This window comes from Dermacentor albipictus, chromosome 10 (assembly GCF_038994185.2).
Source record: "Dermacentor albipictus isolate Rhodes 1998 colony chromosome 10, USDA_Dalb.pri_finalv2, whole genome shotgun sequence".
Lineage (NCBI taxonomy): Eukaryota > Metazoa > Arthropoda > Arachnida > Ixodida > Ixodidae > Dermacentor > Dermacentor albipictus.
In genome coordinates, this window is record NC_091830.1 from 52,974,809 (window position 1) to 52,999,261 (window position 24,453).

Below are 24,453 nucleotides of genomic sequence, written 5' to 3' on the forward strand. Positions count from 1 at the left end.
GGAGCCTTGCAGCTCCTTGGGCACTTGGAGCACCGTGGGGATAGGTGTTGTGTCCATTGCCTCTTGTGAGGCGCCGGACACGTGCTCTTGAGAGCGAGAAGTTTTTCGAGAGGGTCTCACCTCGGAAGGCGAGACCCCTGCGCCAACAAGCCCGAAGGTGGATGGAGCTCCCTGAGAAATTTGGCTGCGCCGGCTATTGCCAGCGCTGGAAGGGACCTGGGAGGTTGATGCAGCCTTGGCTGCGCCCACCTTCGGGGTCGATGATCCCTTCTCCTCGGTTGACGGAGCAGCGCTAGCTGCAACCGCCGCGGGGGCAGATGGCGTGACTGCCGACTCACTGTTTGTGGGTCGGATAGCCGCCGGAGGCCGTTGTGGCGCTGCCCCCTGACGCGCCACTTCGGCAAAGCTTTTCTTTGGCAGCTATGCTACCGGCCTTCGTGCCTCTTTGAACGATACGTTCTCTTTTACTTTTATGGTTACAATTTCTTTTTCCTTCTTCCAGGAGGGGCACGACCGCGAGTACGCGGCGTGATCCGCGTCACAGTTTACACAGTGGAGAGATTTATTACACGCTTCAGTGGCGTGTTCAAGGGCACTGAATTTTGCACATGTTTGGCGGCCCCGGCAGCTCTGCGAACTGTGGCCGAAATGCTGGCATTTGAAGCATCTTAGGGGATTTGGCACATATGGTCTGATGCTGAGCTTGATGTGCCGGGCCTCTACACACTCGGGCAGAATACTTGAACCGAATATGAGTATCAGGTGCTTTGTTTGAATTTCTTTAGCATCCCTTCTCATTTTAATTCTTCGGACATTGACAACATTCTGCTCACTGAAGCCCTCCAGGAGCTCAGCCTCTGTCAGCTGAAGCAGATCGTCATCCGAGACAACGCCGCGGGCGGTGTTCAGAGTGTGGTGTGGAGTTACTGTCAATGGAATATCCCCAAATGATACTAGACTGGGCAACCTTTCGTGTTTTTCGGATCATGGAGCTCTAACAGGAGATCCCCACTTGCAAGCCTTGATACCTTGTAGCCTGCACCAAGGACATCAGTTAAGGACCTGGAAACTAGAAAAGGCGAAATGTTTCGTACTTGTTTATCGGATTTTTCTGAATGTATCACACGGTAACGTGGAAAGTTTGGCGTTTGACGTCCAAGGAACTGGAAAACTTCATCGGTGCGCCCTCTTTTGTGAGGGCGATCAGGAAGCGGAGGGAAAGAGGTTGTCTTAAAGGGATTGTATTTTCGGCAATAACGCCAGCCACCTACCATGGAGTACTACAAGGGGACGCTACAGGGACTGCAAGAACAGGTCCTGCAAACGCCAGCTCTACGTTATCACTATACCGAAATATGAGATAACCTAGGTTGGTTATTCACACAAGGTTAACCCTTGCTGCCTGGAAAATTAGAAGTGAGCGGAAGCTAGGAGAAGACAGGAAAGATGGAAAGTGAGAGAAAGACGAAGCCTGGAGGGAGAGAGAGACAGGAAAAGGCAACTACCCATTTCCCCCGGGTGGGTCAGCCCGGGGGTGCCGTCTACATGAAGCAGAGGCCAAAGAGGTGTGTTGCCTCCGCCGGGGGGCCTCAAAGGTCCGAACACCCGGCATCGGCTCAACCCCCAGGATCCCCCTTTCCCCGGACACGGGTAAGCCGCGCACGGCTACACGCGAGAGGGTCCAACCCTCGTGTGCTCGGGTACGTTGTGGCGCAACACAGCAAACGCCTGCTGACGCAGACGCCCCTGCGGGGGCAGGAATGCACCATGACTTCTTCCCGAATCGGGGACAAAAATGGCTGCTCATCAAGTATGTCTGTAAACAACGTTCAAGCCTTTGTTGTTGTCATCGTCCTAAAACAGCTCATGCATGTGGGCCCCATAGGCCCTTTAGACAACTTGAGGCAATGGGCATGTGTGCGCGGAGGGGCAACTTGTGACACTCTTCATGTGCAATTCGGTATGCGCCACTGAATATGTCTAATGTCTCGGCCAGTGCCACAGAATCAGCATGTGACGTTATGTATAGATGCCCGAACGGTCAAGCATAGTGAGCAGGAAGCGGAATCGGCCACGAAAAAATGGAACAAAAGTAGGCCACAGGGAATTGAACAAATAGCCACCAGGAATAGCCGAATGCGAAACGAGAAATTAGGCGAAAAGAAATAGATACCAGTGCATCGCATTGAGCAAGGAGCGTTGAGCTACGTAGGATTGAAGGAGATAGCGTAGTAAAAACGGTGCAGTATACGATAAAGGCGCACTTAACACCGATTCGCACATGTTCCTGGGATCCACCATGTTTCCCTCTTCAACTGAAAGCGAACATCGAGGACGATCAGAGTATACGGCACTGCACCAGGCGATAGACACCATCGGCATGACAAAAGCCCTCCATATGTGGAGCTGTACTGCTTCCTTTTAAGCAATTCAAACGAATCAGGAGGAAAATTGGCATATCTTGAAAATAGAAGCTGAGAAAGAGAACTTGGCTGACATGGGAGTTAAAGAAAAAAGCTATCAGGTACAGGAGACAATGACTCGGTTAAAACGTACCAATTTCTTATCGTCCTTAGAAAGAAAGCTTGCCTGAGCCACTCAATTCTAAACAATCTCTGGACCTTTTTAGTTGTCTCAGTCTTCCCATATATATACGTAAGCGCTCGTGGAATTCATAAAAGATCTGTTGATATAGAGGACGCCTAGTGGGCGTCGCACATCGTGATGAGAGAGAAATGTCTCTACGGAAACATCGTCCATGTAATGAAAAAAAAAAGAAAGGAACCAGACGCTGCGGTGGTTTTCTCTTGCTTTTATTTACAATTATCTTTGGAAGAGTCACCGATGTTTGCAAGAAAACTCATTCACAACTGGCACTTTTCCCATTCATATGTCTTGCAGACTGTAAGCATCACACGGGGTGCTGCTAAACTTCTCACCGTGAACCATAGAACTGATTGAGAGACGCGCTTAGAAATGAACAATGCTCTTACCACAGAGGGCATTATCCCTCGTCCTCCATTGAAGGCACATACAGAGTGTCACGCAATGAATACCTGCCTACACAAAGCGCAATCATCTTGTAGCGTGAGGGACTTAAAAAGAGGGGGTTATACGGTTGCCGAACCGCTCCACTTAAACGTCACGTGCGACTTGATGTCTGACAGCCAGAACCCATATAGGGCGCCCAAGGTTCGTCGCTTCAGACAAAAGTCGACGTGACTGCACGGAAAGGTTTAGAAATGAACTCCTGAAGTCGTAGAAAATTCAAGTGGCAAGCTCTTTGCACGAAGCTTTCAAGCTTCATGCAATAATGAAAGACGGTTAGTTTCTTTCTTCACGTTGGCACATTTTGTTTCTTCAACTCGCCTGTTCGTTACCGTGGCGACCGATGAGAAGCAGTGAACGTGCTACGTCATACTGATGTGTCGTTCTCTTGGGATGCATCTCGATTTCATGAGCTCGGCAAGAGAGAAACACGGAAGGTATGGCTGCCTCGGCAGGTGACGACTCCGTACTACGGCCTACGGCGCTTCAGCTGAAAAATGTTGCCCTCATAATCCTTGCCATGGCGCTTCCGGTAGCTGCTTGCGTAAGTCGTTTTACTCGTATGCGCTGGGCTTGAAATGGGTTACCCATAACACGGATTACAGATGCTATGGCGGCCAATCGGCCATGTTGTCGGGCACGCGGTCATTGAGTTGTTCTGGAATGTCCAGAACTGTGCATTAGTTCAGCGAAATGTTGTGTTTTATGTAATCTTATGATTTGCGAAATAACCGGTACGTTGTTTTTGCTGGGCAGAAAAGCATTCTTCTTGCGAAAACATGGCATGGAACATTATTAAGCCCGCTTCGATTGAAGCGTTCGTGTGAAACCTACATGATGAAGAAAAAGAAAACACCTAATACAATAATAGAATTGAAATCAGCTCTGTGTGCAGACTATCATCGATTTAACTTTGTCGACTAATGCTTGTACCTGAGATTAGAGCACTATATAGTAGAAATATTGTTACTTTCTTAATAAAAGGACATTTTCCCTGCTGGTATGAATAATACAATGGTACCTGTTTTAGTTAAAGGGGGCAATCAAGTTATTATAACCGACTATCAATCCCTTTATTTCTTTGCCTGCATTTCCTAAGACATTCGAAAGTATTATTATAAAGAATATATTGATTATGAACGCATATTTTTGAAAAGAATGTCACTTTGAAATAATAGATTGAGATGCAAAGCATCAGCCCAACTACTACCAAATTAGCTCCTTCTAGAAAAAGTAAACACCAGGAACATCACTCGTATTCCTAAATATTTTAAATTAGTCAAATCTATTAAACCGTGTAATATTTTCTTTCCTTAGCCTACAGATATTATTTTGTTCCTGTTTCGTTTTTGGATTCATTAGCTATCAAAGACAACCTGATTTTGTTAAATACTAATACAAAGTGCGAGTAACCCAAAACGGTGTACCACAGGACATAATATTACAGCTATAAATTAGATTACATGCACGCTATAGAGATCATAAGTACGACCAAATAAATTATATTTCTTGTACGAGTCTTTTTTTCAGTGCGTCTATTCAGAACAGAAGTGTATTAGTGGTCATATCGTAGTCTAAAGCCTCATAGTTACGCTTCTATGCGGCTGATACAAGCTATAAAAATAGAAAGGAAAAAAAGGAAAAGAATTTTTGTGAATTGTTGGAGGCACTTAGAGTATATCTTTGCTGAGATCTCGAGAGCACTTCTTTTCAAACTTGTAGAAGAATCTGGTGCACAACGTGTCATACTGCAGATATAACGTCGCAGAAATTCCCTTCAATTTCCCAGCAGTTAGAGCCGCATTTAAGCATATTACGAATGACAACGGCGAAAGCTGGCTTCCCCGACATGCCTTAAGCAGCAATTTTCTTTTCCCATTTGTTGGACCGCGCACGATGACATTCCTTGATCACGGTGCTAAAATCTGCAATGATTTCCCATTTATACTTAAAAACTACCTCCCTGAAATTTAAAAACTTCCAAGCCAGCTGCGTTTTCTTCATTCATAAAAACATTACTGGATGATGTGTGCTGCGTGTGCTTGAATATATACTTGTTGCTTCGCTTTAACGATGTGGATAAATATGTGCTTGTATAGGGAATTAAGAAAAGAACTTCTCACGCCTATAACTTGTTGGGAACAAGGTGGAAATATGAAGTGCAAAACGCGTGACTTGTCACTGCGTCATCGCTTCTTGTCGCAGTCGCTGGAAATTGCGTGGTGTAAAGCGCACTATTCACCACGGTGCGCTATATTCGTATTATTTAGCGACTGTTCGTTAACTGTCGGTTTGTTATGATTTAAGCGGCAAACGAGGAGAGATGTTTTTTCGCGAAAGGGTGCCCTATATATATTGTTCAATGAACTTAAAGATGTAGGCAACTATAGCGTTGTCGGCTTGTCTTCAAGGTTGTTCAATGTTGAAGGATGATAAAACGGCCTAAGTGACCTGCTGTCGGCGCATACGCGATATAAATAAAAAAGCACAGAAAGCAAACACAGCACAAGAGAAAAAGAAGGCGGACACAAAACAAGTGCTGCCCTCTACTGCTTACTATATATACACGGGTACTTCGCGCATGCGCAGAGGCGTTCACGAGAAAAAAAAAGAAAAGGTGTGAATATGCGGGGTACTACTCGAAGATTATGATTTCTTTCGAGCACGAAGGAACACAAGGCAACAGAAAGCTTCCCTTTAAATGTGCAGCTGAAGCGCTACGAATAAATTTGCTATGACTGACTGTTTCTATCCTTGGAAGCTGCTGTCCGCGGTGAAACTAACATAAAGTGTTCTAGCATCAAATGTGACCCATATTTTTCTTTCCACAGAGAATAGACGCTGAAAATAACCCGTCCGGTGAGTGAAATCTTGATTTTCTAAACACCAAGTTTGCAATACCATTTGAAATTTGAGGTATGGCATAATGGAGAGCATGGTACACTCAAGAAATAACAAATATTGTGTCCCTGTTTCAGTGGAGGTGATTAAAAAAATGGTGACAGTTTCACCTCAAGGTCGAAGCAATCGCATCGACGGCAAGGCGTACAGCAGCACTGGACCACTTCGGATTGTGCTCCAAGCAAACGTGTGCTCGACACGTAGTCACAAGGCAGCGCACAACTAGGCAGCTGCCTTCCCGTCATATGACTGTTTCAGAAGTCTGGCCTGATGAGAAACGTTGCCAGGGTGGGGGTGGGGTTGGGGCATCGCTGGAGTCGCAACACGAGGGTGCACTGAATGTCTGAGCGTATGTGTTGCTCAGCAGAGCCAGTCAACTGTCAATCAATGTTAGCGCCACGTTTACTGCCTTTCGGCTCAGACCAATGCGCACACGCGCAGAAGCTCAGGTGGAACGCTCACGCTTCCACGCGCAGAACGCTCACGGCAGCAGTGGAAGGCATAAGGTTGTTCTCCGGGGGTGGCTGGGGGTACAGGTGTAGTATTCTGTGCCAACCAATTGGACATTCATGTACGCTAGGTGGACACTTGCATTATGCCCACCTGTGGCTCCAACTGAGCAGAGTGGAGCGTCGACGGTGCGTGAACTTCACTTCGTCGCATTTGCAGCCAAATGCACTTCGCCTTCACTGGAGACACCAGGGAGTTTTAGGTTTAGGGAACGCAAGTTCTGGGGCCCCCTACCGCTTTGGGCCACGGTACTGCGCATGCGCCATTGATAGCGGGTCAGCATGACGGCTGCGATGGTGGCGCCGCCGGCGGGAATGGGCTCCGGGAATTTGTGTGATTGCTTTCATAGTGAGGATTTTTTCATAACTCCTGCACCAAAGGAACACGTCTTACAAGTTCACCGACTTGATGTGAGGTTATCGAAACGAAATAGCTTTTGCCACTTTTACGGTCTTCTAGCTTTCGGTGTTAGTCATAGGATGCTCTACGCATACTCGGCAAGTGGGTTCATGCGTTTCTTTTCTATGCGCCACTGTTCCGTTGATCGCATTAGCGTGTGGCTGAACAAATTATTTGACGTCGAGTACGGTTTCTTTCAAACGACTAACAAATTCGGTGCCAGTGTAGTTGATTCGGGAACATTGGACGCATTTCATGCACACGGCTCTTGATTAATATATTTGCGAGAAACCAACCAAACGGAAGCATTGCTCTTTTTCGCTCTTTCAAAAAATCAGGACAAGAAAAAAAGCATACACTGTTTACTACTCATTGAGAAATCACGCTATTGAAGTATATACTTCCTGCAAGAAAAATATTCAGGTACCGCTTGTTTCGTTAATTATTGTATGGAGAACAGAGCCGGCCACTGCCACATCTGTACATGTAGTCGAGATAGAGTTAAATATAGGCCAATTTCCTATATGAGTGCTGTCACCATCGATAGTGATCGTGTGATTGGTCTAACTGCATTTTTTGGGGTGTCCACATAACTGTTACATCTTCGATATAGTGCTGAATACATTCGTATAGAATTTCGTGGACCTATATCTGAAGTATTACAATTGTGCACTTTATGAGAAGTTCAGGTATCTCCAGGTGCTTTTGGATACCTTGGGGCTAGGATGTCTTTGGAATTCATCGCAGGTTTCTTTCGTCCAACGGGCTTGCTTGGGTGCGTACTCCTATAAAGTTGTGGAAGTATGCAAAAAGAAAATATTTCATCCTCTGAGGATTCATACAAGAAATAGCGACTGGTACAAATACAGGTTCATTACGCTCAGGGTTGGACAATATCAAAACGGTAATAAAGAGCCGTTGATAGTTATATATGCACCACGCGAAATGCGGATCACACACGCTGGAGGAATCGGTTTAAGTGAAACTATCACTGGTGTTTGCAAAGACGGTCTCTTGGTTAGCGAGCATCTAAAAATATGCAGCGCAAGAACTATTTGGACACATCTGAACCGGGAACTATCTCGCAAAACATAAGGTTGGGCGCTCGATCACTCGAATCCCGCGCATGGTGACAACTGAACGACCATGATTGCGAGAATACGGGTGCTTAAAGGCTGATCTACATGACGGACCAAGTCTGCGGGCCGATCGGTCACGTGATGCGACGTTACGGCGCTGCGCGGTCCGGCCTGGCGCAGAGCACATCCATACGGCGGACCGCCGTAGCAGATGGCAAAGCAGACCAACCAGCTACACCCTCGGCCAGAGTGTTATCACTGTTATCATTCCGGCTCCTGTCGCACGAAGCCGGGAAGTGCTCAACGAGGTATACAAAATAAAAGAACCTCCTCGTCACTCCAAGAGGACACGGTGTTTTAAAAATACATCTGTGGCACAAATGTGTACGCGGAACGGCGGGCATGAAGCGACTGGCTTGACTGGCTTTTGCTAAGCCGAAAACCAAAATCGCTGCGGTTTGCATGCGGTCCACCGCCAAAACTCACGCGGGAAAAGCCTCGGCAATTTATTGGACCGCGAGGGCCGCGGTCTTGCGCGGGCCAACGGCGGTACGCACGAACTGGTGACTTCCTATCACGTGATGCGCGGACCGCGGTCCAAAAGAGCAATTTGGTCCGTCGTGTGGATCGGCCGTAACGATGACCAAATGACGACGATGCGTTGTTGTCGAGGGCATGACGACAATGACATGGCGACATTGGAATTACTGCTGCATAATGACGATGGAGGAACGATAACGACGGCATAACTGGATGGCGAGGACGCAATGACGACTACGAACTAACAGTGACGTCACGGCGAACGTGACACGATGTTGTCGTTGGTGACGCCAGCGTAATGAGCAAAGAAGGATGACGATAGAATGACGCCAACGGTGTAAAGCTGTCAACATCACGACAGTGGAATGGCGACGCTGCATTGACGATGATAGGCATCCTGCGCATGATGACAAAGAATGGACGACGACGGCACGACCACGACGGTACGACGGCGACAACATGATTCCACTTGCATAACGATGCTGGTATGGCCACGACGGAATGGTGACAACGGGATGATGACTCTAGAACCAGTGATTTTTCCCATGATAGCAACGGCGTGACGACAGTGGCATGACGAAGCTGAAATGACACCGTTGCTATCATGACGACGGCATGCAGACGACAGCAAGACCACACTGTGATTACGATGCTAAAAATGATAACGTAAGAATGACAACGACGACGCGAGCACGGCCGCTCGACGACAATGGTTAGACAAAGCTAGAGTGGCAACTGTAGGGGGACGACGGCGTGAAGGTGACGATGTGACGTTATCGGCACGACGACCACGGAAGGACAACGGTGGGAATGAAGGCGACAGAAATAGTAGCGGAGGGGTGACAAGGGACGACCTGACGACCAAAGCGCGTGTTGAGACTCGTTTGCGCTTGCGCAGAACCTTTGTAGCACCAGGTTGCGTCGTTCTGCACTATTTCGATAAGGTGTCCGACACACCCCAAAGGTCAGGCGCAATGTGGCCCAAGTTATTGTATAATTGGCAAAATAGCAGCCGCCAGCAATCGAAAAGTGGGGAGAAGGGCCGAGAAAAGGACTTCGCTTTAATATTTGGCAAAAATGCTATTAGAGATCACTCAGAGACAAAAAAATGCCTCTTCTTTTTTCTCGGCCCTTCCGCACTTTGCTGACCGAGGCTTTTGCTATATTATCAAATAGCTTAGGAACGTGTTGATTAACTTACGCACAGGACAGCACACCTCTAACAAATCGCTTCACGTATAGCCATTTGTACCACCCCTACAGGTGTACTGGTGAGCGGTTCTGTTCTCTGAGGATCTGTGCCATTAATTAAGGAACGGTATTTAAATTTTCGCACTGGAACAAACATGCGCCTTCAGGTATATATTTCCTTTATTGAAGCGAACTTTAAAATGCGTTATTTCTCACTGCCTGGTGCGCCTGCTCGGCCAATATCTCGTCGTTCAAAGTGGGCTGATCCCAGAGGCAGTGTAATTAGCGGTCGCATGCATCACGTGAATCACGTCGGGGAAGGGGTGGGAGACGCGGAGGAGGCGGGTGGGGATCTTTGAGCATTGCTGGTTTGTAGACCAGGCCCTAACTGCTATATGCTATAAAACACGCTGCAGAAGATGGACAGGTTTAAAGCATCGAATTTGCCGCTTCACGGAAGCTTCACTTCGCATAGATTCCAGCATGGGCGTTGGATCGGTATTTAAAGTTTTTTCGTTTCTGTCAGAGAAAATAACCTGTGGTCGCCCTCAGCTTATCACTCTGGCGCTAGATGCAAGGCAGGAGTAATTGGGCAACCATGAGAAAGGCCTTCCTTTTTAGCAACGGAAGTAAAATAGGCTAATGGGGATGGTGAAGGTGATTATGGCAGAGGCAGCATAGTTTTCATTAATTAGATAGTGTCTGACATTGCATGCATATATCTCATCCACTTAGCAGTTGAATAAGGCTAAAATCCTGAGGGGGAAATTTCTCGGTGCTTAAAATCATCAGATCGCGTCATCTGTCATGTCCTTTCTGAATTAATGTAGATGAACCAGGCGAATAATGTACACGGACGTGTACACACAAACACAATATATATATATACATATATATATATTTTACTCCGATTGCATAATCAGTTCGCTTTCATGCGCATATACGATAAATCAAATGCATTTAATTCATCTGCAATACCACATGCAATTCGTCTCTGGAATGACCTCCCTGATAACATAGCCTCCATATCTAATCCCGACACCTTCCGCTCTCAATTACTCATGCTTTTCCCATTTAATACCGTTCCCGAGTGGCCAGTCTAGTATATGTTATCGTGCATTTTTGGCATGTTGTATATCATTTTCATAAACGTCATTCCTTTTCTCTGTTAACAGTAACAAGTGTTCGTGTGCCTCCAGATATTGCTTTGTATTCCTTGTGCCTTCACTATTGTGTAACACGGTAATCTTTTTCTAGCATTGTTCCTGTTGGAAATTTGCACTTTTTATACCTTTACTGCTGAATATGCCCCCCTTACTTTATGCCCTGCCATAGGGCCTGTAAGCTTCTTTTAAATATATATATATATATATATATATATATATATATATATATATATATATATATATATATATATATATATATGTATATATATAGGCAATATATATATATATATATATATATACAAGCAATTTCCCCTTTGTTGTCCTTGGTGTCACTATTTCTGGGCTTCTCATGATATGACTGATTATATATATATATATATATATATATATATATATATATATATATATATATATAATCAGTCATATCATGAGAAGCCCAGAAATACTGACACCAAGGACAACAAAGGGGAAATTGCTTGTGCCTAATAAATGAAATAAAGAAACGATAAATTATTGGAAATGAAAGTTGATGAAAAATGGCCAGGCTTAGCTTGGTTAAGCCAAGAATGCGTTGCATATTGCGCTAGTTGGGGCCCAGCTTTTCCTCCGGCTGTCGTGACGTCACGTCACGTGGTTGCGCTAAAGGTCAATGGTGGCTGCCCGACGCGCCCAAGGGCTGAACTGAGTGATTGCAATATGCAACGCATAAAAATAGAAGCAGCTTAATAACAAACATAGCAAACCTAAAAGAGAATAGACCCACATATGAGACGCGCAGCAATGAACAATGGCTCATACCCTCAATGGTGGCTGCGCGGCCGCGCCCAAGGGCTGAACTGAGTGATTGCAATATGCAACGCATAAACACAACTTGCCGCAGGTGGGGACGATCCCACAACCTTCGCATTGCGCCGCCAAGGTCTGTGAGTGATGGCGCTGGCGAACACTCCCAGGGTTCTACTAGGAAACATATATACCCAAGAAAGTGGATGGAGAAACGGCGCCGTGGTCGCTCAATTCGTAGAGCATCGCGCGCGAAATGCGAAGGTTGTGGGATCGTTCCCCACCTGCGGCAAGTTGTTTTGTCATCAACTTTGATTTCCATTAATTTACTGTTTCTTTATTTCATTTATTAAGCACAAGCGAATTCCCTTATGTTGTCCTTCGTGTGAGTGTTTGTTGGCTTCTTAAGAGATCACTAATACAAAGTTAACCCCTCTCTAATTGTTCACATCGTATATATATATATATATATATATATATATATATAAATTCCAACAGAAGGGAAGCGTAGCAGGGGGTGGCAGAAAGTTAGGTGGGCGCAGGAGGTTAAGTGTGCAGGAACATGACCACAATTAGCACAAGACCGGGGTGGTTGGAGAAGTGTGGGAGGGGCTTTTGCCCTGCAGGGGCGTATAAAATATATATATATATATATATATATATATATATATATATATAAATAGCGTATAAATATATAGCGTATAAATATATATATATATATATATATATATATATATATATATATATATATACGATGCATTGCAGAGTGTGGTGAACTGGAGCCGATGGGAAGGATATACAACGGCGATCCAGTCACCAAGGAGACGATTCCATGGATGGTAAGTGAAAATAGTGATCTTGGTTCTCCTTGCTATACGCACGATTTAAGCCCAAAGCACGCACTTTCATGGAAGCTTCGCATACGTAAAGGTGGGTCTGGGAAAATGAATCTGGGAATGATAGTGGTAGTCGCGTCGTCCTTTAATGCAAATGATAAAAGCTCAAGGAAGGTTCGTAATACGGGTATGTAGAAATGTAGCTCTACTGGGATTTTTCAAGTGCACCAAAAGCTCTGTATAACTGCCTCAGATCATTCTTCATTCACGTACCTGGTTTGAACGAGCACCTAAGACCCGTAGAATCGGACTAGGCGAGCTTTACTAAGCGTTCATTCACGTCTTTCACCTTATCCACCACTGTCCGAGACATACTGCTAATAGTCAAAATACAGCCAAGAGGAAGGACGCACAGAAAACGTTTGCGGCAATAATTGCCGCTGCATAATATTGTCTATATATTCACACTCAAGAGGGACAACCATCCTTCAGGTAATGTAGGCCTTGAGCTTGCGTCTTCAACCGTTAAAATATGGGGTTTTACGTGTCAAACCCGCTTTCTGGTACCGAGGCACGCCGTAGTGGAGGACTCCGGAAATTTGGATCACCTGAGGGTCTTTAACGTGCACCTACATCTAAGTACCACGGGTGTTTTCACATTTCACCTCCATCGAAATGCGGCCGCCATGGCCGGGATTCAATCCCGCAACCTCATGCCGAGCAGTTCAACACCATGGCCAGTGCGCAACCACGGTGGATATCTTCAAGCGTTAGAACAGCACAAGACTTAAACGTCCACTTACGGAGAACTAATCACCCGCTATAAATCACCTATTTTCTTCTTTTTTTCTGTCACGGGCTCGTTACAGCAGGTGGCGTTATTCACGTCGAAACTCAGCATATGCGTAACCAGAGGTATCTGGGTATTTGCTTGGTTCCGTAGTGGAATAAAATTGCTCTATAGTGGTAACTAGGAGTACTGGGATAATTATGAGACATGAGAATGTTTATTTCCTTCTTGGTTTTGGTATTCAGGTTTCCTGAGAGAAGAAATCGGCAAAGTAGAAATTTATTCAATTTGCATATCGTGTCGTGATTCCAAGTATAAACTTTCCTCCAAGGCAACGGCTATGTAGGATTCTGAAATTTCAAGAGTTGATATCTTACGGGAAACAAGAGCGCGGGGAGAAAATATTGGTCCCTAAAGTTCGCGAAACATGTTTCTATTTCCATGAAGACCACAAAGTAGCGTCTGCCGGGACAATGTGCCAAATCGAAATACCAATGAGAAGCACAAGGTTTCTTGCCCCTGGCACAGTTTGTTGCGCACATCTCCTGCGTCAAGAAAAATTTGGGGTGGCCAGCTGCCGAGAGAAACAATCCAGGATCAACAAAGCAGTAATAGAAGGGCTTTTTAAGAAAAATGTAGTGCAAAAAACACAAACAAAGAACCAACGAACATATATTCACTCTATTACATACAATCCGGCCTCATTTTCTAGCAGAACGTACTAAAACATGACATTCACTTTAAGAAAGGAACCCGAAACCGAACTTGCAATAGGCTGTGAGCAAACTCACAGCCCCCAATTTCGGCTGGCGGCTTCGAATCTCCAAAACTGTGGCATTCTGTACTGCGGGGGTCGCAAACTTGTCCTAATTGGAAACCCTTATTACCTAGCGAAAAATTTCACTTATACTTGTTGGGCAACTACAGAATAATAACATCCGATCCAAAGACACCTTAGTAGGGCACCCGCAGTACTTCGGTACTGTGGATTGCGGATTTCTTCGTAGCCGCTAAATACTACTGTCATACAATCCAGTCCGATGTAGGCGTCGGGTAAGACGCTGAATGGAGGACATTGCATTTTTAATTAGTTCTTGGCGTGCAAAGTTCGGGAGTGTGTTACAATCGAAGGTGCGCTAAAATCTGATAATTGTGGTATACACGAGTGATCGTAACGATCTAGCAAGCGGTGTTTCTGGCTTGAGCTAATCTTTCGACACGAGAACCTCACTTCGCGCGCAGAAAAAGCAGCGAAAACAGCAACAAATATATGCGTAATATGTCATGCTTATGATCGGTTGCAGGCATAACATAAAATGGTTGAGATGTGCCACCCTCTATGGCGTCATGAATAGCTTTAACAATGTGGTGTCATTCTGGGCAAGTTTGGCGTTGTCGTACGAACGAGCTTCATTGTTGGTGGATTGTGCTTCGTACAAAGATGTTCAGCCCATATTAAAAAATCTGGCTTCGCGTTTGCTCCGCAATCATTGCGATATCGTAGGGGATTTTTCTGCAATTTGGTATTGATTTCTCGACAAAACACATCACATGTTTTTTTCGTAGCTGCTCGTGCTCCAGTTGTTCTGCTTTGTAACCTCACGGCGTCTATTTAGAGCAGCTTTTTCACAATTAATTCCTGTAATATATAATAAATAAATAAAGAAATAAAGACACTCTTTATGTGTGTCACTATAAATAAAGACGCTGTTTCGTAGCTCCCATAATCTGTTATCGTGTTTTGTGCTAAGTTCCATTTGTTTCTAACGTCTTGAAAGACCGCTAATCATAGAAACTAAAGTAAATATAATAGCAATCGCTAGCATGCAATAAATTCCCGATGACGAAGTAGCATTAGACTCAGGAAACCCGCTCGAAGCTACAACGACCAACACTGGGTGAATACCTGCACTGACTATCATTCTCATACTCAGCGAGCAGCAATATAGCTCAGCACGTGCACATTACGGAATGTGGGGTTTGAGGGAACATCTCATGAACACGACACCACTTGAAATGTTAACTTTTATATTCTTGAAAAGTTCACGCATATTCTTTATGCAATCTTGGCGAGAGGCAGGCATAACACAATGGTGGGCCATTGCTGGTCAAGTTTTGTGGCCGTGCCTAGTACCCTGGACTCTTTTGGGGGTCGAAATCGTATGTTAACGGGAACTCTTTGGACTCTCAATTTCATCATGTTTTAAAGAATTTCTGGCTGCCGAGTTTGGAGTGCGGCCTTTAGTCTAGTATATATGCTAATTTGACCAGGTGAGCCAACGATATTAGTTTAGCAGGATTTAATGGTGCCAACGGCTACCATGCCACATACATTCTTGTGGGTGAGCATTGCTTCGAACGCTAAGGGACAGGGCTCTGATTGTTTTATACCTATGTTTCGCGGAATGACGCTCACAAGATGGTTATCCTATTTCGGCCTTCAGGAGGAATGGGCAATTCCTTATTCGTGCGCTCTAGTGTGGAACACCGGCTCCAGAAAGTGGTGCAGGCAATGAACGTACCAAATCAGCGTGAATTTTGATCCTGCGCTATTTAATACAACAGAAAAAGAATAAAAAGATGATGCGCGGGGTCTAACGTACCGATCCTGGTCAACGAGTTATTACGGTAGTTCGAACTCAGAAATTTCGGACTTTTTTCCTTCTGCTATGTGTCAAACTTCTTCACACATCTCCTAGTAAGTAATATTTAAAAATTCCGCACGAATTCCAACAACTCCGACTGAAACACAAGCCCATTCACTTGAAACACTTGTACCCATGGACAAGTTGGGAGGCCCACTCATATTCACAGGTTTCCCTGCGTCTTAGTCCATCATCCTATGCTTCCAGGTCATGAACTGCAGGTTACCAATATCATGTAGTAGAAAGATCATCATCATCATCATGTTTTTTGTCCACTGCAGCACGAAGGCCCTATCCCTGCGATCTCCAATTACCCTTGTCCCGCGTCAACAGGTTCTAGCTAGCGCCTGCAAATTTGCTAAGCTCATTACCCAACCAAGTTTTCTGCTGTCCTTGACAGCGCTTCCCGTCTTTTGGCAGCCATTCTCTAACTCTAATGGTACACCGATTATCCTATGCATTACATGGCCTGCCTAGTTTCATTTTTTAAGGTAATGTCAATTAGGATATCGGCTATCCCCATTTGCTCTCTGATCTACACCACTCTCTTCTAGTCTCTTCTTGTCTTTTAGTGTTACGCTTAGCGTTTTTCATTCCATCGCTCTTTGCGCGGTCCTCAACTTGTTCTGAAGCTTCTTCGTCAACCTCCAAGTTTCTGCCCCATACGTTAGCACCAGTAGAAAGCATTAATTGTACGCCTTTCTTTTCAATGATAGTGGCATGCTCCCAGTTAGGATCTGGCAATGCCCGCCGTATGTGATCCTATCCATTTTTATTCTTCTATGGATTTTCTTCGCATGATCAAGTTCCCTGTGAGTATTTGACTTAGGCATACGTATTCCTTCACGGCCTCTAGAGCGTCACTGGCCATTTTGAACTCTTGTTCCTTTGACAGGCTATTGGACATTGCCTTTGTCTTCTGCATATTAATCTTTAACCACACTCTTACGCTTTCTCCACTAAGGACATCAATCATTTCTTCTAATTCCTCCCCGTTGTTGCTGAACAGGACACTGTCATCTGCATACCAAATGTTGCTGAGTTATTCGCCGTCGTTCCTCACTCCTAAGCCTTCTCAGTTAAGTAGTTAGAGTAAAAACAGGAACAGCGCAACAGAGGACGAGCGAGTAAGCTGCACAGGACAGAGCACTGAAGGAGGAGGTCAGCGCTCAAGGAGGAGGTCACCACTGGCCATTTTGGCGACTTTGTAACCTTGGCCCAGTGTGTAGTTGAAATGTTCGGAAACATAGAGAGGCGAAATTGCACTAACCATCCTTTACGGGTTAAGACTAAAGATAACGTGGAAACGTGGGACACATTCTTTGCGTTTGAAAAAAAAATTTAAGTTCTCGTCGATGCACCCTCTTTCTGTAAGAGGACGATCATTGAGTCGGTGGAATGATGGAGCCAAAACTTGTTTACTCATTTCGGCAGCGATGCCAGCCGCCCACTACAAATCCCATGAAGAGGACGTGACAAGATTTGTGGATACACAAAGCCAGCCACCGCCAGCTGTAAACATTCACTTAAGCACAATGTGTACAAATAAAGTTGATTATTGCACAAAAGGTTAACCCTCGCTTCCCAGAAGACCGGATATAAATAAAAAAGAGTAGGTGGCAGGAAAGATTGGAAGTGTAAGAGAAAGACGAAGTTTGGAGGTGAGGATAGAAAATGCAACTACCGGTTTCCCCCGGATAGGTCAGTCCGGAGGTGCAGTCTACGCGAAGCCGAGTGCGATTGTCTGTGTTGCTTCAGCCGAGGGGCCCTAAAGGTCCAGACGCTCAGCATTAGTTCAACCTCCAGGATCGCCTTTTCACCGGACACGGCTAAGCCGCGCACGGTTAGACGCGGGAGGGTCCAACCCTCGTGTGCTCGGGTACACGGTGTCGCAACACACCACACACCTGCTGACGCACACGCCTGTGCGCGGAAGTAGCTTCAATACTTCTTCCAAGCATGCACTGATTAGCATTGGAGAAATTGCATCTCCTTGCCTGACCCCTTTCTTTACAGGTACCTTTCTACTTTTATTGTGGAAAACCAAGTAAACGCATACCTAGCGCATTCTGCCAACACTGAACCGTGGGTGTCCCAAAAGAAGAGCACACGGAACATAGGAAGAAACCGTGGTAGAGCAAGCAATGTCCTGAAATTTCGTAGCTGTAATATTCAATCGAGGAAATTGAACATTACTTACAAAGGCGCTAAAATGTTGTAGCTGAAATTTTGTGAGTTTGCGGAACGGTGTGTGAAATGGGCGGAACGCGTAATGGACAGAGGGGACGATCGGTTGCTTATTAGAGCAACAGAGCGGATGGCCAGTGAAAGTGTAAGACATAGTAGAGGGCACAAGAGGATAAATTTTGTATCAGAATTAGTTCACTTTATACATGTTCAGAGTGAGGTAGGAGTTACGAGAGATGTATGTATAGAAGCAAGTCTTGTAGTGGGAGGCTGAGTGCAGCCTTGCTAAGCCTGATGACAAATATATTTAAGAACACAGCAATGACAAAACATGAAAAAATACAACTCTAAGATCCCGTAAGGTGTCATGATGTTATAATGATCAAAATACAACTCGCGGTTGTGAATAAATCATTAAAAAAGAAAAAAAAAGAAAAAAGGTTACGATAAAATAAAGTGTGCGACGGGTTGACCAAGTTTGCTGCAACCAGGTGGATTTCTCCGAGCGAAGACACAGGTAACATGATCGCCGCTTCGAACAGCCTTCCTCCCGCTGCGGGGAATTAAACAGCCTAATACTGAAGACGCCTTTGCACGCGCGCAATTTATACCACAGGTTGCCTTTGAAAGCTCCAGACCGTTTGTTTGCTCAGAATCCAATAAATGTTGCAGATTACACGTAGCCTGATGGCGTTCAGAGCATCAATTGCAGTGGACGTTCTTTCACAAATGTTCGATGGTCAGCGCTGGACTACAGCTAAAATGTGATGGAACAAACGGCCTGTAACTAAATCAACCGATGAATAATTGCCTTCTTGTGGTTTTATGGTAAAAAAAGAAAAAAAATGTCTGGTCTTCTCCCTTCGTCAGGTTGCAGTTTTCAGCAAGGAAAGAAGATCGGTGAAGTATTCAAGTTTGTGCGGCGGAAGCATAATCACAAGGAACGTTATTCTGACGGCAGCGCATTGTGTGGTGAACAAGTGAGTCATTTCAAAGCCTCTACGTTTCAGAGGTGCTGGTTGTATTTTTCTGGGCAGGGCCTGCAGGTACAGAATATACTGGTCTGAGAGAATAGCTGTGGCCAGCTTATATCTACCTCTCAATTAGAAGTAACCCGTTTTCAAAAGACGGGTCCAATGAATGATAGTTCAATTGGGGATGGGCTGCTATATCATTTTTTCGGGCAATGCAATGACACGCATTGACTGTAATATTGGAATAGACAATAGCTTTATAAAAAAATTATGAAGGTTCAGTGCAGTGAAAGCTAAAAGGGAATGAAGGATTTCCCCAAAATACTTGTCGAATATAGATTTTCACGGACGTTTTTTTTCTGCACTCTGTTGAACTCTTGAGGTGTTTCGGTTCAGTACACTGCCTGGACGCCGCTCTGAGCCTCCTATTTACTCAAATGCTTCAAATATTGTGTCACGCTGCACTCCGGTTTGCTTTGCTTGATCTTTGGCAGTCATTTCGCTTATGCGTTTACGTCCTCTTTTGGTTAGATGGCCCGTGTTTACAACCACTATCCAATGGAAGACAGTAACATAGAAAAACAGGGGGGTATAGAGGTACGGATGGACGGATAGGCAGACATAGGTGGAGCGAGACAGAAAAGCAGGCAAAGTAAAATAAATTAAACAAATTCTGGGGATTCACTAGCCAATACCACGGTACTACTACTTGGCATCCTTTAGTGGGGCACTCTAGATTAATTTACACCCTCCGGGTTTCCCTAACGTGTTCCCAATCCACGGTACACCACGCATCTGCATCATTCTCCCGGGTGCACAGCGAAGCAGGTAATTAACACATAGCGCAAACAAGCCGTGAAGCGACATACTGCCCCCCTCGCCTCTCCTTCAATAAAAGAATTCTGGCGGAACGTACCTACGATGACTATGTGAACTGTGCAATTAACCGAAACTGGTCATATATGAGACGTGTACTGCCGGTTAACTGCTTCGCGGTTCCCTCTGACCACGCCGAGCCTTCTTGTGGCGCCGATGAGAGAACGATGCGTAACCTCTGCCACATACACAGTCACTCAGGTTGACATCAAACAGGTTAACTGAAGAGTGGCCAAGACTTGCAATATACAAGGCGAAGGGAGCAGCGCTCCCTTCGCCTTGTATATTTTGATGCCCTGCTGTTCAGCTGCTTGCTGCTTTGCCTTGTTCTTTTCTGTTATTGACCGTGAGGCTGCGGTTATTGTTTGAGTGTTTCATTATCATAAATTAAAGCGGTTATTGTTCTTGGCGCCATTGGTGCTTTGTCGTGCTGGTCGTGGCTCGCGGACCCCCTGAGCGAAGGCGAGGGGCCTTCATCTGGTGCCCAACGTGGTTTTCTTCTTTCTCGTTTTTTTGTTTCTTCTGAAGTACGCTTCCGCACCACAGCGACCACGAGCACGGGAACAAGGGAACCGCCCCCATCTCGAGGCAGCTGGCAGTTCACGCTAGGCCTACTTGTTTCGCTCCAACATTGGGTCCCACGGCTCCCGCATCTGTACCCAACCGCTCTGACCCGCGTAAGCTCACTGAACGTTTTTATTCTACCTCTCGCTGTCCTTGCGCTCCGCTATTCCGCGCCATCCTGCCTCCGCGGAACCACTTGCATTGCTTGACCATTCCGTCGGACCGCTTTTTCCGTCCACTTTCAACACCAAAGATGGACCGCCGGCATTTTAATGCACCTACGTTCGCGTGAAGACGACAAGGGCGCGGTTGAAAATTATACTCGCCAAACCACTAGTACGATGCCTGGTAAAAAGGACCAGGGCGCGCCGGGACAAGATATGTCCAACATTATTGCCCAGCTGACGGCGCTGCTCGAGCATCAGACAAACATAACTCCAGCAGCCAGCTTCCGTTTGCAGCTTGCTGTGCCTACATATGAAGGCCACACAGATAAGAAATCGGTGGCGGACTTCCTTCAGGAAATGCAAGATTACCGCGACGCGCAGGCCATTACGGATGACGTTCTTATTCAGCGCGTTTTGTCCGTTGCCCTGACTGGGTCCGCCGCCCATTGGCGTCGTCGCCAGTCATTGGCGTCGTCGCCAGTCATTCCAAAGTTGGACGCACTTTGAGCAGCTACTGCGAGCAGAATTCCTCCCCCCAGGCTATGTCGTCCGCATGAAAGACGAGCTTCGCGCCCGTAGTCAGGCGGAGGAGGAAGGCCTCCAAGTATACGTACGGTCCTTTCAGGAGCTTTACGAGCGCGCAGATCCTTCAGCACCCGAAACGGAAAGAGTCACCCGGGCTATCCGGCAAGCTCACCCACGCTTCCAGGCTTATCTAAGGGGCCGCACCTTCTCTTCGCTTGACAATGTCGCTAAAGCGGCGTCCGATATTCAGGCGGCGATGTTGGCAGAGCTAACTTACCAGCCTCCACCCCCGCCTCAAACCTCCCTCGAGCCGTCTTGCGCATGGCACGGTTCTCAGATTGCACGCCCGGGGAATATGGTACCGCCTCCAAGAGCGCTGGACCCATTCACTCACCGCACCTTTGCCACCCAGGTACCTTTCCGGCCTCCGGTCCCGGAACCTGCCGCAACGTTGCGAGGCACTCGGGGCCGCAGCAGGCCTGTAGCGGCTGCCGCCCAATCAGGCGCAGCAGATACACGCAGTATTCCAGTTTGCTTCCAGTGTGGAGGACGAGGCCACTACAAGAGCCAGTGCCCGAGCCCCCCTGGCTCCCGCCAGCAGGGAAACGACGAGGGCCGGTGGCGGTGAGCAGCTCCCAGTCGCCGGCCAACGACCTACCGCGCCCCGACGTCCCCTCAGAATATGCAGACTACGCGGCCGTCAAGCACCAAGCGAGGGCAGGCGTTTCCAAGACTACGAAAAGCCGGGTGTTTTGGTCGTCTCACCATCCTGCTGCCACGGCGCTGAGCCGCGGACAACCTCGGCAACGGGGAGGGGGAAAGAAACGGCTCCTCACACTCGAATCACCACCGGCATGAACGGTAGTAAGTGTACCGGAAAGGTGTCGCCCCCCCCCCCAGATCGAAGGCCCAGGATCTCGGACAAATGGTGAGGGCTTTGCCGTCCACGTTCAGTCTTCTTGACGCCCAGATTGAAAAAACACTATTGGTGGTGGTCAGAGTGGCCGGTATAGAAGTACCTGCTATTTTAGACACAGGCTCTGCTGTTTCCGTTTTCGGCGATCGTGTCAAAAGTGCCTGCGAGACGAAACGTCTACAGTTATGAAGTGTAAACACAACCCTTCGCATGGCATCCGCTCACGTTGCGTCGGCTACGTCAGCAGCCCGGTTAACTGTTACCATCATTGATAAAAAATTTCGGCAACGCTTCCTACATCTTCCAGGACTTTCTTGTCCTGTGATTTTGGGCCGTAACTTCATAGCCAAAGCTGGAATCCTTCTCGATCTCTCTAAAGGCACCTACTAGTACGGCATGCATGCACATCCACTGAAGTTCATGACTAAGCCAGGAGAACCACAATCAAATCTGTTTACCGCCAATATCTCTGCCGTCTCCGAGACTGGTAGTGGTATTCTCACTGCTCTCAAGTCTTTCATAGGATCTCCAGCGGAGAAGACCAAAATCGAGACAGCGCTTAAACCATTTGCCCAAATGTTTACGGAAGCTCCTGGCAGCGTTAATGTGCTGACTCATAGGATCGACACCCGATGCGCCCACCCAATTCGTTTCAACCCGCGGCCCCTGAGCATCCACAAGCGAGCACTTCTTGATAGTGCGCTAGACGAAATGATCGCTACCGGTGCAGTAAGAGCGTCTAAGAGCCCCTGGGCGTTCCCAGTTGTAATAGCACCTAAGAAAGATGGCACGGCGTGGTTGTGCGTCGACTACCGCCGGTTGAACGCTGTAACAGTGCGAGACTCGTACCCCTTCCCATCAATCAATTAAGTGATGTATCCACTTGGGTCCGTCAAGTTCTTTACTACTTTAGACTGCAGCAGGGGCTCCCTGCAAATTCCAATCGCCCCCTGCGATATTGCAAAGACTGCATTCACTTGCCATCGGGGTCTGTTCGAATTTGTCTGATTGCCTTTCGGTGTGTGCAATTCGCCGGCAACCTTTCAGCGTGTAATAGATATTGTGCTTCTAGACGGCAAATTCAATTATGCCATGGCCTACATGGATGACGTGGTAGTGTTCTCGAAAACCCTGGAGGAGCATCTCCTTCACCTAACCACCGTTTTACAACGAATGCAGGACGCAGGCATCACCATTAACCCCCGGAAGGTTCAACTGGTTTCGACCAGAATCAACCTCCTAGGTTTCATTGTCGAGGAAGGCACATTCTGGCCTGACGAGGAGAAACTCCAGGCCATACTGCAGCTTCCACCACCAACAGACGTCAAGAGCCTGCAGAGGTATTTGGGCATGGTGGGCTTCTACCGCCACTTTATCCCCAACTGTGCTGACCTAGCAAGGCCTCTCCACCAGCTCCTACGGAAAGATGCCAGTTGGTACAGGACTGACGTGGAGCAGGGATCATTTCGGGCTCTGTCATCGGCTATCGCTGATACCGCACGTCTGCGGCTCCCCGATTTCAACCTGCCAATCACCGTGCAGACCGATGCAAGTGAGTATGGCATCGGCGCAGTCTTGCTTCAGAAGCACCAAGGGAAGCTTCACCCTCTGGCTTTTGCCAGTCACACTCTCACAGGAGCAGAGCGGAACTATACCGTAACAGAGAAAGAGTGCCTCGCAATTGTATTTGCACTAAAGAAATTTGACATGTATCTCGATGGGGCTGAGTTTACTATTCAGACTGACCACCAGGCGCTGACGTGGCTGTCAAAGCTACAAAACCCAGCCGGCCGTTTAGCCCGTTGGGCCCTCGCTCTTCAGAAGTACAATTACAGAGATGAATACAGGAAAGGCACCTTCAACAAAGTAGCTGACGCCCTGTCCCGAGCCTCACTCTCCGGGGATGGCGAGCCGGCACCCAAAGTCCTGGCTGTGGCAGTGCCTGTGGACGCCTGGGGAACACTGATCTCCCGCCAGCAGCTACTGGACGCCCAGCTAAGCGACGACCAGTGCAACTTGATACGCAAGGCACTGGACGGCGCCAACCCTTCCGGTAGCGGCAACTACGACTGCTACATGCAAGCAGACGACGGCCTGTTCTTGCGGTATATACCTGCTGCCAATATGGATTGCGGTGAGTCTCCATTCCGTGTCGTTGTGCCTAGAAAGCTGCGCAAGCCTTTTCTAGAGTACTTTAATGACACCCGCCTCGCCGGTCATAGCGACGGCAAGAAAACATTCCAGAAGTTGTGTCACGTCGCCACATGGCCACACATGAGAAAGCATGTCTTCAGATATGTTCGCACATGTCCCACCTGCCAGACCGTGAAACCGAGGGGAGGGAAGCCCCCGGGCT

At 46.9% G+C, this 24,453-nt stretch overlaps 1 protein-coding gene across 1 annotated transcript in view; it reads left to right on the top strand.

Annotated features, from left to right (window-relative positions):
• The first annotated feature begins 3,202 nt into the window (after nt 1-3,202).
• The window catches only part of LOC135907641 (chymotrypsinogen A-like), a 38,413-nt gene continuing 17,162 nt past the window's right edge, over nt 3,203-24,453 (top strand). Inside the window, exons 1-4 of the mRNA XM_065439337.2 lie at nt 3,203-3,592; nt 5,880-5,907; nt 12,383-12,456; nt 18,946-19,055. Coding sequence (XP_065295409.1) covers nt 3,488-3,592; nt 5,880-5,907; nt 12,383-12,456; nt 18,946-19,055 — 317 coding nt within the window. The 5' untranslated portion in view covers nt 3,203-3,487. The remainder of the gene's footprint in view (nt 3,593-5,879; nt 5,908-12,382; nt 12,457-18,945; nt 19,056-24,453) is intronic.